A 15,569-nucleotide genomic window follows, 5' to 3' on the forward strand; every position below is an offset into this window, starting at 1 on the left:
CGGAGCTCGTCAGGCTCTCGGACGCTGATTTACCACGAGCTAAATTAAAAACAGCTTCGCTCGCTCGCTCGGTCGGTGGAGGGAAAAAACAAACAAAAAGAGCTGAATATATGTGTTTAACAGTCGATATGTTTATGTGAGAATGTACTGTCGAATACTAACGGGAGAAAATCTAGTGGATCTTTCCGTACTGTATTATTTAGTTCTGTCTGTGTGTGTGTGTGTGTGTGTGTGTGTGTGTGTGTGTGTGTGTGTGTGTGTACGGCGTAAAGCAGGAAGCAATCACAGGCCGATGGCGGAGCTGCCAGGCCCTTCACGGGTCAGCGTGTGCAGTAATGACTCACTCACTGATTCCAGCACCATCACACACAGGAAGTCACTGTCAGGCTGCATCACGGGGCTGATCTCCTGTCCCGGGTACTGTTTCAAAGCACACACACACACACACACACACACACACACACACACTTAAATCTAAAGGAGAGTTTAGGTCTATTTTCCCAAAAGGATCATTAGTTGGATGGAAAATTTTGGAGAAGCAGCTGCAATAGGTGGGCATGAATTACACACACACACACACACACACACACACACACACACACACACACTTATTCCTCTGTAGCTCCTCTCTATGTGTGCGTGATAATCTTTCTATCCGTCACTCTATACACTGCATGTTAAAACGTACGACTCCAAAACGTGTCCTTGTTGACACGGTTGTGTAACGTTTACGGAAGGAGTCTCCAGTGTCGGCGCTTTGTAACAGTCAGAGGTTAAAGCTGCGACGTTAAGTTTTCTTCGGGACGGAGGGGTTTACACAGCGACTGTTTATCGAGAACCGGGACTCACTTGTTTCGCAGACATTAAACGGATTAAAAAAACAAAACAAAAAAACGTACGACGTGTTCATTAATAAAACGAAAGACTCCTGTCGTTTATAACAGGAACAAAACACAGCAAGGTTGGAAGCTCTGCTCTGAATACATATTCAAAGACACAGAGTACAATACATATATATATATATATATATATATATATATAGTTACCTCATTTACAGAAAGTCTAAAAGTTTGTACACCCTCGTAAAAAAAAAAAAGAAGAAGATGAAGAAATGGAACAGCAAAGAGACGCGGTTGTTTTCAGAGATGATCCTTCGTTATAATTATAGTGATCGATTGTTTTTAAAGCTTGCCTCCTTTAATTGCAGTGCCGGAAGACACAAAGACTCACGGTAACATTTATTACTGAACTTTTCTTTTTTTTTTTTTTTTTTTTTTGGAGACCTTTACTTTAAAATAAAGATACGTTTCTTTGTTCCACAAAAAAAACAACAACCAACCAAACAAACAAAAAACAAGAGGGGGTGCAAACTTTTGCACTCCAGATTTAACCATATCAGATAATCAGACCACATCGACATACATATGATGTTTTTTCTTTATAAACCACTAAGCGTTAAGATGATTTTTTATTTTTTTTTAACTGGAGCACTTTCTAAAAGTCCACGACTTCCACAAAACTGCAGCTTTCTCACGGAAATCATTTGCATTGCAAGAACGATATAAATATAACAAATAGTATTAATATAATAATAATAATCGATCCTAGCAAAACATTTACGGTTCCAAAACCATCCCATCCAAACCCAATTCCAATCTTACCGGATCGGATCAAATGAATTCTTTTTTCACTCTGATATCCGCCATTTTTATACTGGCTTATGATTTCTCATCGCACTCTCCGGGGTCACCCAGACGAGGACGGGTTCCCTTTTGAGTCCGGTTCCTCTCGAGGTTTCTTCCTCGTATGGTCTCAGGGAGTTCTTCCTCCGTCGCCTCGCCGTGGCTCGCCCGTCAGGGATAAATTCACACGTTTAAACTGTACAGATGTCTTTAAAGCTGCTTTGTGACAATCGCCCGCTGTTGAACGCGCTGTACAAATATTTGAACTGAATTGAATTTGACGCTCGTATCCGTCCGATAACTGACAGACTGATGTGGAGTGACTTCTGATTTTGTTCTTTTAGGATATCTACCGCATTTTGTTTTTTTTCTAAAAGAAAAAGAATAAATTGTCCTATTCGAATACATTTCCATCCATCCATCCATCTTCTATACCGCTTTATGCTTTTCAGGGTCACGGGGAAACCTGGAGCCTGTCCCAGGGAGCATGGGGCACAAGGCGGGGTACACCCTGGACAGGGTGCAAATCCATCGCAGGGCATCGAATACATTTGCTCAGCCGATATCTCCCAAAGTAGGACTAAATGCTAACTGAAACAAATCTGTATTGTGCAGAAGCACGAGACTGAAACGCCTACAGACAGTGTGCGATCTGAACAGAGCTGGATTTTTGGCTTTGCTGGGTTTAAAAAAAAAATGCTTTCTGGTTTCAGTTGCATATTTTCAATCAGCCATTATTATTATTATTATTATTATTATTATTATTATTATTATTATTATTATTATTATTATTTCCTTTTTTTACCACATGGATCTGAGGTACAGCTCAGCCTGGAGCACTCACACACACACACACACACACAAACACACACCAACACACACACACTCTCTCCCTCTCTCTCTCTCTCTCACACACACACACACACACACACACAAATGCGTCTTACGCACCTTGTGAGGACTTTTAACATTTTGGGTGTACTGTGAATTAAAAGCTGCAGGGTTTGTAAAAATCATCGTCCCTACAAGGTTAATACTGTCCGATATTCCGGTCATTATAGGACCCCACAAAAATATTAAAACATACACACACACACACACACATACACGTTTCATCATTTAACCCATGGCTTCTCGAACTTATTGCATCTTCTAGTTAAAAAATAATAAGAATAATAATAATAATCCCAGCAGATTTATTTTATAAAGAGAATCCCATCATTTAGATTGTACACACATGATCTTATTTCTTAATCATTATTTAATTATTACACTATTAGAGATTTGTTTTCTTTCTTTACTTTCCACCACTTACTAAAATGTCAAAACATGCTGGAACAGAATTTTTTGCATTTTGTACTGTATTTTTTTTTTTTTTTTAAATGTCATGCTGTTTTTAAAGTATTTTTTTGTTTGTTTGTTTTTTGTTGTTTTTTTAAAGCGGCCAGTCGGATCTGATCGTGGTTAATTTTGATCTCCACCACCGTAATGCCATTAAAAATGAAACCGATAAAACGTAGATCCAGAAAGTGGATCAGGCTTCGCCGGGACTCCACTTTCGAACCCGCGGATTCGGAAGAGATAAAAAAAAAAAACATATATGACAAACCATAAATGCAGCAGGTTACTCTCCGACTGCTTGATATACTGCAAAGGCTCTTACATTCTAGACAACCAGTTATCTCGGCATGTTTATTCAAACGTACATTAAAGATAGTTATACTATACAAACTTTGTGCTGTTCCTGGGACTACATCCAACGAACTCATCCCAGCCCTTCCGGCATGTCCGTGTGATCCACTCGTGCTCCTGATCGTCTGCAAAAGAAAGTCAGTGTAAAGTTATAATGTTAGAGTAGCCCGGGCGTGTCATTATCGCTCACTCAGACTAATCTCTACACGATGAACTCTGCTTTTTAACCCAAGAGCTATTTAAAATCGGCACGGGAACCTCTCTAGACTTTTACACGGAGAAAGTCCTCACGCCATCGCAAATACCCTCCGTTCACGTCCTCAATTCATCCCTGATTTCCTTTACACCAGTCAAAACATGTCGATTCTCATTTATCCCACAGCTCTGATTTCTGGAATCGCAGCAGCACAGCTTCTGACGGCACGGTAACACGTTATCGTTTCCATAGTAACAGCTCGACGCCGAAGTTTTCAGTAAGGTGAGTAAATCTTTATTCGACGTGTACGGAAGGAGTCTCCAGTGTCGGTGCTCTGTGACAGTCAGAAGTAAAGCTGTAGGTTTTTACGAAAGGTCTTCCGTCATCTTCACAGGACAGTGGGGTTTACTCTTTACGTGATTTCTATAAATAAAGAGCGTCTGGCGAGGGAACGGGCCGCTATGACGTAAGCGGGAACGGGATCTCACTCGTCTCGTCGATGCTCCAAACGTGAAATGTAACTATAAACGGATAAACGTATGGCATGATGTTTGTTTATCGATTTAAAATGGCAGAAGAGGAATCGAACACGTCGTGGCGTTCTGCTATGGGAAAATAATCAACTCTGTGTGTATAACAGCGTGGCCCTTTGTGCTTTATTCCGTACATCATTTACATATCCGACGTGATTGGTTGATCGTATTTATTGACGTCATAATCGGTTTTAATGCATTATTAGTAAGGCAGAAAGTCCCAGTTATTGATTTTTGATCTGTTTAGATGGAAATATTGGATAATCCAGGAAATGTTGTCTGTCGATGCTTTATGTTATCCGTAAAGTTTGTAGAAAATTACAACACAGGCTTATTCGCGTAAAGCATAAAGCACCGAACATATAAATAAATATCCTCACTTTTAGACTTTTACCTAGAGATATTGTCAGTGATGCAGGTCTTGGTCAGGAATTATAGCCTCCCCCCGATAAAAAAAAAAGAAAAAAAAAAAAGGAAAACCCCAAAACAAAACAGGAGGCCATGTGTCAATCTCATCATTCACGCGCAGTTAAGGCAATTTCCATTTTTTAAGCGAAGGATTAAGAGCTCCATTATGAAAATACGCTCTTCACGAGCCACTCGAGGCAACAATCAATCGCTTGCTTTTCTGCCAGAGATGATTCCGCGGGTGGAAAACAGTGGCTAACAGTGGCGCTGCTGCGGGGTTTTTTCTCTCTCCTTCTCCTCCTCCTCCTCCTCGTTTTCTTTAAATAGAGGAGGGGGGAAAAAAAGTGAAAGGAGTTGCTAATTGCGGCGCGAGAGGTGGCCGCCGATGCCGGAGCTGAATCGCGCTCGCGCAGCTGCACGCACTTGAGCGCCACACCCCCACCCTAACACCCCGCATCCCTCCATCCCTTTCTCTCTCACTCACTCGCTCAAAAACCCAGCAAAAAAAAACAAAAAAAACAAAAAAAAAACAAAAAACGGAGCGCACCGGGCCCCATTGTGGAGAGCGCGGGGTCTCGAGCCCTCCTCTGATTGTCCGTAATTGCGCGCGATGGCCCCTAAAAACTGCCTCTCCAACGCGCCCCGCGCGCCACTTCTACCTGCCTATAGGCCTCCGTGATGCTTATACAGTGCGCTGCCAGCCCGCGCGCGTGCAAACGCCGCGCCATTTCATTACTATTTTAACGCAATTAATAGGCTCGCGCAAGCGGCTGAATGTGCGCCGGGGGTCGCGCCGCAATTACACCCCGGCGCTCGAGCGCGCCTGTATACGTTAATGGGTCCAGAAATTTGCGCATTTTCATATTTGCGGCCAAATTGCCCTCTTGAGGCTGATCGTTTCCCAGGCGTTTACCGACGCGCTATAATTCACAGGCTAATCTGGCTCTGTTTCTGAGCACAGGTGGCCTCGCGCGGCTCACGGTGAAGCCGAGGAGGAGCCCCGGATGGACTTCACGGTTGTTGAGTTGTTGGTTTTTTTTAATCCGCTGTATTTAACGGCCCGCAAAGAGTCACCTGGTGACATCAATTTCAATATCAATAGTGCTTTGTGAAAGCGGAGGAGTTAACACGCGCCGTGTTTCTGCCTTAAAGAAAGGAAGACGGGAAGAAAGGAAGACAGGAAGAATGCAGAGTAACACACTCACTGCGTGTTGCTGCAGAAGCGTTAGTGCACAGCAAAAATATCATAATGTACAAGTTAAGAGCTGAATAATGCTCAATAATGCCATTTAGCACGCGAACTCCACGCGTGAGCAGTCACGTGGCTTTTAAACACGACTTGTCACGTGTGCGTATTTTTATTTTCATTTATTTTCACGTTCATTTTCCCACAAGTGGTTTAATTATCACACACACACACACACACACACACACACACACAGAGTCCACGTGACGTCAGACGTGTTTACTTACGAATTCACACGTGCAGTTGCAGGGTATGAAATGGTGAAACGGACCGTGTTCACGTGTTTCGATCAAATATTACTCACGTGATCATGTTCAATAGTAAGAATGAAGAAATACAAAAATAGGCCTAGGGGTAGAACGTGTGTGTGTGTGTGTGTGTGTGTGTGTGTGTGTGTGTGTGTGTGTGTGTGTGTGTGTGAACTTAAAAATTGGAAATATGTAATAAAAAATTATCAGGTCATTATTATTTTATAAGAAAATCCAAAAACACTAAAAAAGAAAAAAAAAAGTATATACACGTGAGGATCAAACTCGATCAATATTCACTCTGTAGTAATAACTGAGTGCAAAAGTTTGCATCTCCCCTGGATTCTGGTTAAAAATGCAAAGAAAAATGTACCTCCTTTTTTATTTTAATAATTGAACGAATAACCCCGTGTTTATTGATTGCCGCAGCCGAGCCTACAACGACTTTTATCGAGCTCAGAAGTTTGTGTCCCCTTTTACATCCTCTAAACTGGACTTTTCCTTATTGCACGGACGGTACCACCAAGACCTTGCACCATTACACTGTATCCATATATTGTGCGTGTACGTTTGTTTTATTTATCTCCAAAAGGTCGTTACGGTCCAACGATGGTTACCTTAAATCTGTTTTTAAACGTCTCTATATCCGGGTATTACCGGGTGAAAGAAAGCATATTAGAGCTCAGACTCATGGAGTCGTCAAAAAATAAGTGAGAAGAGGATTAAAACGCAGAAACACACAGAAACTCCAGCAAAGAGTCGAGGAGCAGTGTAAGTGTGTGTGTGTCGGGGGGGGGGACACATTCGGAAAAATCATCTCGGTTGTTTAACTATTAATATCTTCGCCGTTGTTGTGCCTCGGAAGCCAAACTCGCGTCAAACGTCTTGTAGGTTCCGTTGTTTGGTTTTGTAGTACGAGTATGCAGACCTTTGCACTCCGGCCTTTCATAACAGGCTTACTGAAACACATCGTAGCGTAAAAGCAGAAAGATCTCGATTGTTTGTGTTCTTCCCCTTTAAAACAACTTCCGTAAAGGGATCAGAAATCTGTAAAAGGTTCGGTATCGGATATTCCCTGGTACTCGGACTTGTCATATCCATACTGCATCAAAAAGACATTTACGCTTTCTAAATTCAGCATACACAACATTTTGATGACCGTGTATAAATACGATGAAGGGTTCCTAAAGGGTTCTCTGAACGGCTAGTACATCTCGGGAAGACCTTCTATTCTTCGCTCCGTACGAAACCTTTGACCTTTGACCTTTGACTCGTGCTAACTTTATTTCTAAAACCGCCGGGAAGTCGAACGCCGATAAAAACGTGCCTGCCCTGTTGTTTTATTTCCAGCCCGCGTTTCGGTGATTAGAAGAAGCGGGGCTCGCTGTCCTCCGGCGTGTCTCCTTTCTCTGCTTAGCGCTGGTAATAATTCGTCACTCGGCCTCTGCGCTGGAGCCCTCCGGCGAGACGGGAAGCTCTAATGGCACCTTGTTAAAAGGTGTTTATCTTAATCCCTAAAATACACTCAGAAGGAAAAGTGTTTCCTTCCAAACAGAGCTGCACTTGCATTAATGGCCGGGAGATCACAGCGATCTTGTGGTCGAAGAAGCGAGAGATCCTCACGCTAGGCCACAGCAAGCTACAAAGCGGCCCTTCATTTTCTACACCGAGCGGCACTTACCACGCTAAAAATACCGAGATTTTCTCGAGTCCGTGCGAATCAGCTTTGATTGCAGTAAAGCGACAAATCCAAACGATTGGAGCGGTCCTATGGTGTGTGTGTGTGTGGGTGGGTGTGTGTGTGTTCTGATGTTTCTCTGTTTCCCCCTCACATGACTTTAGTTCCTACACAGCAATCAATTCCCATTGCGTGAGTTTGACTCACGACAGCGGCAGAACATCTTCTAACCATCCGAGCTTTGATTAAACGTGTATAGAGACGTTAGGACGAAAATAGAGCTCGGAAGGAGATCGCTGGTGCCTCCGGTGCGTGTACGTAGCTTTCTTCAGTAATCTAATCTGAGTACGAAGCACAATATGTTCGACGGAATGAGTACGATGTTCGATATTATCCGAGCCAAGAGGCGACAGACACGGGCGACCTCTCACGAGCGACTTCTCACTCGCTAGCGTGAACGCGGGGTAACAAAGCCTGTTCGTAGTCTGCGGGTTGTGGAGAAGGACCTCGGGCTCGTCCTGTTTTCACTGGCAGCGAGGGCGAGCGGGAACCTTTCGCTTATTTCACAGGAAAAATTACTTTACAAGCAGGAAACCTGGACAAACAGTTCGGCAGCAGAGCGTCGGGAAAAGAGCCAGCGACTCTGAGACTCGGAACACGGTTTCATGATACATAAATCAATTCCGTTATTACTAAAAATGTCCACGAAAATATTACGCTCTTACACAAACGATATCTAGCCTAGCAACACAACACACACACACACACACACACACACACCAATCTCCTAATGGGCTTTTTACAGTCAACTTTTCACCATCCTGGTTTTTTAACTGAACTTTTTAACTATCACCGAATAAAATTCAGGACGCTAGAGGATCTGTTTTTCTCTTTTATACGCTAACGAATCCAGTCCTACTGCCACAGACGCACCGTTTCCCAGCAGTTTCCCTTCAGCGGCGTCCTCTGGAAGAGAAGTGCTCGGAGTGTACAGCTCGCGTCTTCGGAGCGATGAGAGTAAAGGAGTTTGCAACGTCAGCCGCTTTGCACTATATTATATTCGCGCGTTTAAGGGAAAATTTCGTCCGTATCGGGGCCCGGTATCTTGTACGTCGTTTGACAAATCGCAGTCGACGAAGGGCAGATTTCCTCATCGTTATATCGGGACAATTCAGTTCCCCGAACGCGCCTCGGAACGTTTTGTCCAGGAAAGAACCGCTACCGCGTGTAGACTCGACATCCGATTAGCCCCAGTTAGCTGATGCGACGCATCGGTACGCAGACCCGGAAAGACCGTTAAACGTTCTCTCTTTCTCGCAATTGAGTGGCTGTGGGATAATAAATCCGACTCAGGAAATCCTGACCAATAAACTTTCAGCTGCTATATTCTTATACGCTTTTCCCTTTAAACGCGCCGAAAGCGCAGACTCCGAGGACTCGCGCCGGCACTTACGCAAATGCATTTCACGTCGTCGTATCATCTTGTTCGCGCCGAGCAAGCTGCTCTCGAGCAGGTTCGCGATCACGGACTTGTCGTCTCGGTGACAAAGCCAAGAGCAGCCCCGAAAAGGAACGATCGTGTCGAGTCGACAACGATCCGGCTCACACGGTAATCCGAGACGTACGGAACAATCGTAGGATACAGCTTTCAAACTTTGGCGGGGGGGGTATAATAATACGTTAAAAATATTCGTGCGACGTACGCCGTCTCTTAAGCTTATTACTCGCTCGTCGCGTCGAAACGTTCGGCAAAGGCACGCTCGGAATAACACGCCGTAAACTTAGCTCAAGATGGCCGCCGCTATAGCTAACATTCCAGCTACACGGTGAGGTTTAGATCATATTTACAGGTCACGTTGTGTCCTGAACCACACCGGCACATCTCTGAGACGGAATCTTGTGGTTTGAGGAAGAAATGTAAAACGAAACATTTTGTTTGGCATCGACGTCCATTACTTATTAATATAATTCGATTTAAAAACGAAAGAAACTGACGTTAGACACGGGACGTATATATTTGAGGTGGACGGACGATTCTGCACAGTGTATTTTCCAGAGGACCGTGAGCCTGGCTGTCTAAAAGCAATCTGAGAGTGCTTAACGGCGATGTGAAGCTCCTGCACACTTTTTTTTTTTTTTTGCTTTATCGCACCGTCGTGCTCTAATGACGGGATCTTGGAAACCCTCCTCGCGCTACAGAGCGTCTCTGCTCAGGGAGGAACCGCAGTAATCATCCGTCCTTCCTCTAAACGCTTCCCTGGCACGCAGGAAAACACCTCTCGTTTCAGAGGAACATCCAGAAACCTGAAGAGCAGTGCCAGCGTGTGAGTGTGTGTGAGTGCGTGTGAGCGTTTGCGGCTGTGCACCGTAACAAGGCCTTGTTTGTTGACGGACCGTTCACACACACTATGATGCTGTTATTCAGAATCGCGTGTTTCGAAGTTCTCTAGGGCGCAAACACGTAATTGGCTCGCCGTGGAGTGATCAGGATAGATTTCACGCTGCGGTGATCACGAAGGAGGAGACGTCGGGCTGAAATCGCCGTCGTTCATGTGATTTGACACATGTAAATTTAAGCCTATGTAAATTTAATGCAATCTCATTTTTTTTTTAAATTTTATTTTGATGATAAACCATAGCAGCTATATACAGTATATCTTCTAAAGCTAACGAGGTAAACACAAACGAAATAAAGCACTAACCCGTGTGGAAAGCGAATCAGTTGTACGATTTACGTACGTTGCGCGCTCGGCTTTGTACTAGCTGTACTACCTACTGTCTGTACGCTCACCGGAGGCTCCGACGACCTCTGCTATTTCCTTCTGAGATAACATCCCTGTACGCATTAAACAAGAAATTGCGTATGATATGACGAGTGGAAACCATGAGTAGAAGTTTTTATTTTATTTTCGTGTGTCAAACACAAAATGGGATCTGATCGTGGGTAGGAACCGAGTTAAGTCGTGAGTGAGGGACTGAAGAAAGGTCGCACCGTAGGATTAAGTTATTAAACAAACCGGGGTTTGACCTCACAAGCTTGGGGGTCATGCTGCTGAAGCACTGCTAATGGACAGGAGAGATCTGGCAGTGTGACAGGGAAGCTGTACGTGATGCAGCAGCAGGTATGCGGGTGACTCATGTTCCCATACAGAAAAAACACATTCTTCTGCGTCCATCCGACGCTCGGCTCTGTGCGAAGATCCCCCAGGGTTTCCTCCGTCCTGCTCCAGTGTTTGGCCCCGAGCCGGGGCATTTCCTCGAGGCTTCCTGCCCCGGTTCGTGCTGCTGCTCCCTGTGCCGGCTGCCTCCTGTCATCCCTGAGTTTGTCCGTCTTTCCCGTCCTTCCCTGATGGTCCCCCCCCGTGCTGGGACCGGGGGTTCCTCTTCAGCAGTGGCTCAGTGTGTGTGCCTCCCCTCGACCATCCCTCATCCTGGAGGGAAGCCACCGGCAATAAATTCCGTCTTCACACCCATTTTGACAAATAGACCTTCACCTCTGAGTGATAAAAATATCACTTCGCTGTGCTGTACTCTCTCGCACAAAGAACCACGACCAGCAGAGAGGAATACCCGAAAATAAGAGATAAAGGGGTCTGATACGCAAAAGTCATCTTTCTCATAGTGATCTCAGTTTAAATTGATGGTCATTAGCATTTTATTGCATGTGAGGTTTCTGATCTTTGGGAATTTCCAGCTGTTTCTGTGATTAGAAGCTTAATAAAATGTCTCTGCTAAAAAAAAAAAAAAAAAAGGAAAAGAAAGGGTTTTCCACCTAACAGCAATGTTTAGTGTTTCAATCTTTACAATGCTAATGTAGCTAACAAGCAATGAAAGTCTCTCTCGCCCAAAATTCTGCTTCGAATGTCACGGTTAAGCTCCGTGACGTTGTTAAAAAGTTGTTCGATAAGAGGGAGAGTTTTCATTTACAAATTTAAAATGAAACTCATTCACATTCAGAGTAACTTGCAGTGTTCCTGGATAATTTCATCTTTAAGACTGGGAGGCGGGGCTTAGGGGAGGCAGAGGCGGGGCTTAGGGGAGGTGAAGACTAGTTAATGTTTATAGATGATAGTATAAATCCTGCTGTTAGTTCTATGAACGAGACTGTGTTTTATCTCGCTCCTGCCCACTCCTGGGGGAATCCCGCCCAATTCTATTCGTTCACCGAGGAATTCTGACCAATCCCGATCGCTTCTGAATTAATTCTGCCCGATCCCATCCACCCACAAGGAATTCTGATTAATCCCCCTACTCCTAAAGGAATTCTAACCAATCCCACCCTCTCCTGAGGAATTCTGCCCAATCGTATTTGCTCACCGAGGAATTCTGTTCAATTCCATCCACTCCTGAGGAATTCTGTCCAGGACCCTCTATTCCTGGGGGAATATCGACCAATCACCTTCTTCAGGAATTCTAGCAAATCCTCCCACTCCTGAAGGAATTCTAACAAATCCTGTCCGCTTCCTAATGAATTTTGACCAATACCCCCGCACTCCAGGTGGAATACTGTCCAATCCCACCTTCTCCTGGAGGAATTCTGACCAAACTCTCCTTGCTCGCCAAAGAATTCGGACCAATCGCACCTGCTTCTGAAGGAATTCCGCTCAATCCCACCCACTCCTGCAGTTATCATTTTGCTCGCGCATACCTGCGTTATTTCCTAACAAACCACACTGGTTCTGTTTCGCAAAATATAAACACGTCAGTAATCCGTCCACAGCTAACAGCTGAACGTGTCCTACTGCCGAGCTGAGCTGACGTATTTCCTGACAAAACCGAGGGATCGACACGACTCCGACAAACGTCCACGATGGCCCCGACGTGGCGTGGGGATTTCTGTACGTGTTTTCCTGAAACGTTTGACGACGCACGTGCTCGAGATGTGCTCGAGTCTCTCGGATACGCGCACGCTGTGAATCAGCCCGAGATCGTCGGGTAATCCGTCTCGAGTTACGTGTAGTTACTTCAGACGGCGTTTTACCAAAATACAGTGGAAAACACATCTAACTGCCAAGTGGTTGCAAATGGAACGTCAGAACCATCCCCACACACACACACACACACACACCTGAACACACACACATTGATCAAAGTGATGACGAATGAGTATCATATTATCTTTTACTGAAGTAGTCTATAAAACCCTGACATATTCTGTCAGTGTAAATCGAACTAAAATCTCAGATACGGTTTATTAAAAGCACATGTTGGCTTCATATATACAAAAGCGTCTAACCACAGACACATATAGCATACACAGACCCAGACTATGTGTGTGTGTGTGTGTGTGTATCATATTTAATTCCCAACCTTTCCCTAATCCACGACATTGCCTGGTGGTGTGCCGATCTGAAACTCTGGCACAGGGAGCGGAGTTGCTATCTGCGATCCCGACATCCCAAATTCCCTTCAAATCACAAACCGGGCATCGTACACGGTGGGGACAAAAAAATGTGTTTTACATTTGGCTTTTTTGGAGACACGGCTCAAATGACTGCTACGGAGAAGCACGTCAGCATGGCAGGCCGAGAGAAAGGACCTACCCTGGAGTTATCGTGTGATCGCAATCTTCCTGCCCGCGCTTTCACTCTGAAATGAGTCAGTGAGACGGCGGTGGCTCTGCGGTCACGCTCCTGCGCTGCTCACCGGACGCCTGCGAGTTTAAATCCCGACTCTGACGGCGTTGTTGCGTAATCGCGCGAAAACACACCGGATCTGTTTACACCTGGTCATCTAATAAGTTTTGGAATTTTTAGCTGTTTTATAAATATCGACAACGGGGATATTTGTCTGCCGTTTTTCTAAACCTGGCTAACGTTCGTAAGCCGCCAGTGACGAGAACGCACTAGGAAGCGTTTTTGGTTTTTCAGACAGGCAGAGGAATTTGGACTTAATAACATACCAACATTATAGCATATAACGTGGCTAAAATGCATCGCAGACTTCCTCTTGTAGTGGCTGAAGAAACGCTAAAATACAAAGAGTTGGGGATTTGATGCAAGAATGTCCTCTCGAGGCCGGAGAAGCGCGACGTGTACTGTATATGCATCTGTTATTTTGATATATTACATTTTTAGGTGAAAAATAAAAAAGAAGATTTTTTAAGCGTTCTTGGACTGGTTAACTAGGCAGGTTGGAAAGGAAAACCCTTAGAAAAGGATTTAAAACGACTGTAAAAGTGTTTTTCTTGGACTTTTTGTCATTTACATATCCCGTATGAGTGTACGACACGTGCACGGGGATTCAGTCTTACGTACTAACACTATTAACTATTCTATCGTTAATATTTTTACCGGCGTTCCTGAGAAAACCGCCTGCGTGGGCCGTGACGACTCTGCTGTTGGGATCGTAGAATCCGTCTCCGCAGTCGTAGCAGCCGTCAGGGATGACAGGAGGAGGGTCGCCGTTAGTCAGCTGGGATTCTCCTGACATCACAAAACAACGGCTGTTTATCAAAAGCAACTTTCTGAAGAACAGAAAAGTATTCCTATAACGAAAAGTTGCCTTAGGATGAAAAATGACCGCTGTAAGTTAAAATAGGTTTGTTCTGTTGTTTTTTGTTTGTTTTTTTTACTTTATTGTAAATTAGAGCTGAAATTAAGTATTAGCAGAGAAATAACAGATCAGGTGGGTCAGGTATGTACCTGCAGGTTTGAGTCCGTAACATCTCTCGGTGTAGAAACGTCGATCGTAGCCGTCACAGTAATCCCAGTCTGTCTCCTCATACTCCAGTCCATCGGAGAAGATGTAGTGACCCTGTAAGTGCATCTATCAATTAGTATATTATCTCATTTTATACCACAGTGCTGCTGAGTTCTGGATCCTGATTGGTAGGAAGGGTTGTTAATGAGACGATTAATCACATCAGGTGTGTGGGAGCAGGAAAACATTAAACTGCCCGGGGGTTGGGTCTCCAGGACCAGGGTTAGGATCCTAAAGGCTAATGAATTGTCATTTAAACCTCGTTTATGAAATGTCTGACAGATTGGTCCAAATGTTACTGTGTTATTGAGCTACTGATTGAGAAACAACACACACGAACCTGTTTGCATATCCCATTTTCCCAGACTCCCTCATATTTCCCTCCATTAGGAAAGTGCAAGACTCCTTTTCCATGAAACATGCCGTCCTTCATCTCTCCTTCATATCTGGTATGTGTGGGGAGTGTGTACTCTCCTCTGCCCTCCATCCTAAAACGGAAAATCATTTTTTTTTTTAAATAAGACTATAAAATTCTCAAAATAATAGTTTGAATACTATAACAACAAAAGCAGTGAGGAATGACTTGAGAACTATGAGAAACACGAACAGACGCAAATATTTGAGCTATAAATCCTTTTTCAAACGTATAATAATGTAAAAGCTTTAAATCAATAAACCATATCTTTTATTCATTTCTCAAAAAAACACGATTAAGTGCTTTAGACGTGTAAAAATACGTTTTAATTCTTTTACCTGCCACTTTGATAAGTTCCACTGTAACTGCTACCTGTAAACTCCATTTTGCCGATGCAAACGCATTGACGTTACCATGGAAACACTCGGCCAATCACGAGCGTTGTTTAGCCTTTCAATGAGCGTGAGCATTTCTACAAATTAACTCGCTAAGAAGGACTTTATAAAGTTTTCAAAGTTTAAAAAAATATATACATTTTTTAAAAACCTGAAAAAATATCTAGGGTTTTTTTATTGTTTGTTTCCAGCCCCGAAATACACATCGTCGCACAATAACTGCGTCATGCACTAGCGCCTGAATAAATAAACTAAAATAAATGAAAAAAAAAATTTCGCGCATGCGCATCTTCCTGACCTTCCATTGAGTCCCACTGTCCTCCTACAGCGGAGTTGTTTTCCCGCCTGTATTCAGACAACTTACGCCTCGAGGT

General features: G+C 43.9%; 1 protein-coding gene across 1 annotated transcript; it reads right to left on the reverse strand.

Annotated features, from left to right (window-relative positions):
- Positions 1-52: 52 nt before the first annotated feature.
- morn5 (MORN repeat containing 5) lies at positions 53-15,399 on the reverse strand. Its single transcript, XM_017489223.3, has 6 exons — positions 15,139-15,399; positions 14,726-14,873; positions 14,328-14,439; positions 13,977-14,108; positions 3,415-3,499; positions 53-420 (listed from the first exon to the last, which is right to left on the reverse strand). The coding sequence occupies exons 1-6, from the start codon at positions 15,183-15,185 to the stop codon at positions 393-395; spliced, it is 552 nt and encodes a 183-aa protein (XP_017344712.1). The 5' UTR covers positions 15,186-15,399; the 3' UTR covers positions 53-392.
- Between the last annotated feature and the right edge of the window lie 170 nt (positions 15,400-15,569).

Source organism: Ictalurus punctatus, chromosome 16, assembly GCF_001660625.3.
Source record: "Ictalurus punctatus breed USDA103 chromosome 16, Coco_2.0, whole genome shotgun sequence".
Lineage (NCBI taxonomy): Eukaryota > Metazoa > Chordata > Actinopteri > Siluriformes > Ictaluridae > Ictalurus > Ictalurus punctatus.

Coding starts and splice junctions, on each gene's coding strand:
- morn5 (XM_017489223.3), bottom strand. CDS start 15,185: ATGGAGTTTACAGGTAGCAGTTACAGTGGAACTTATCAAAGTGGCAG. Junction 14,440..14,725: donor AAAATGGGATATGCAAACAG/GTTCGTGTGTGT, acceptor ATGCACTTACAG/GGTCACTACATCTTCTCCGA. Junction 3,500..13,976: donor CGGTTTTCTCAGGAACGCCG/GTAAAAATATTA, acceptor TTTCTTTTGCAG/ACGATCAGGAGCACGAGTGG.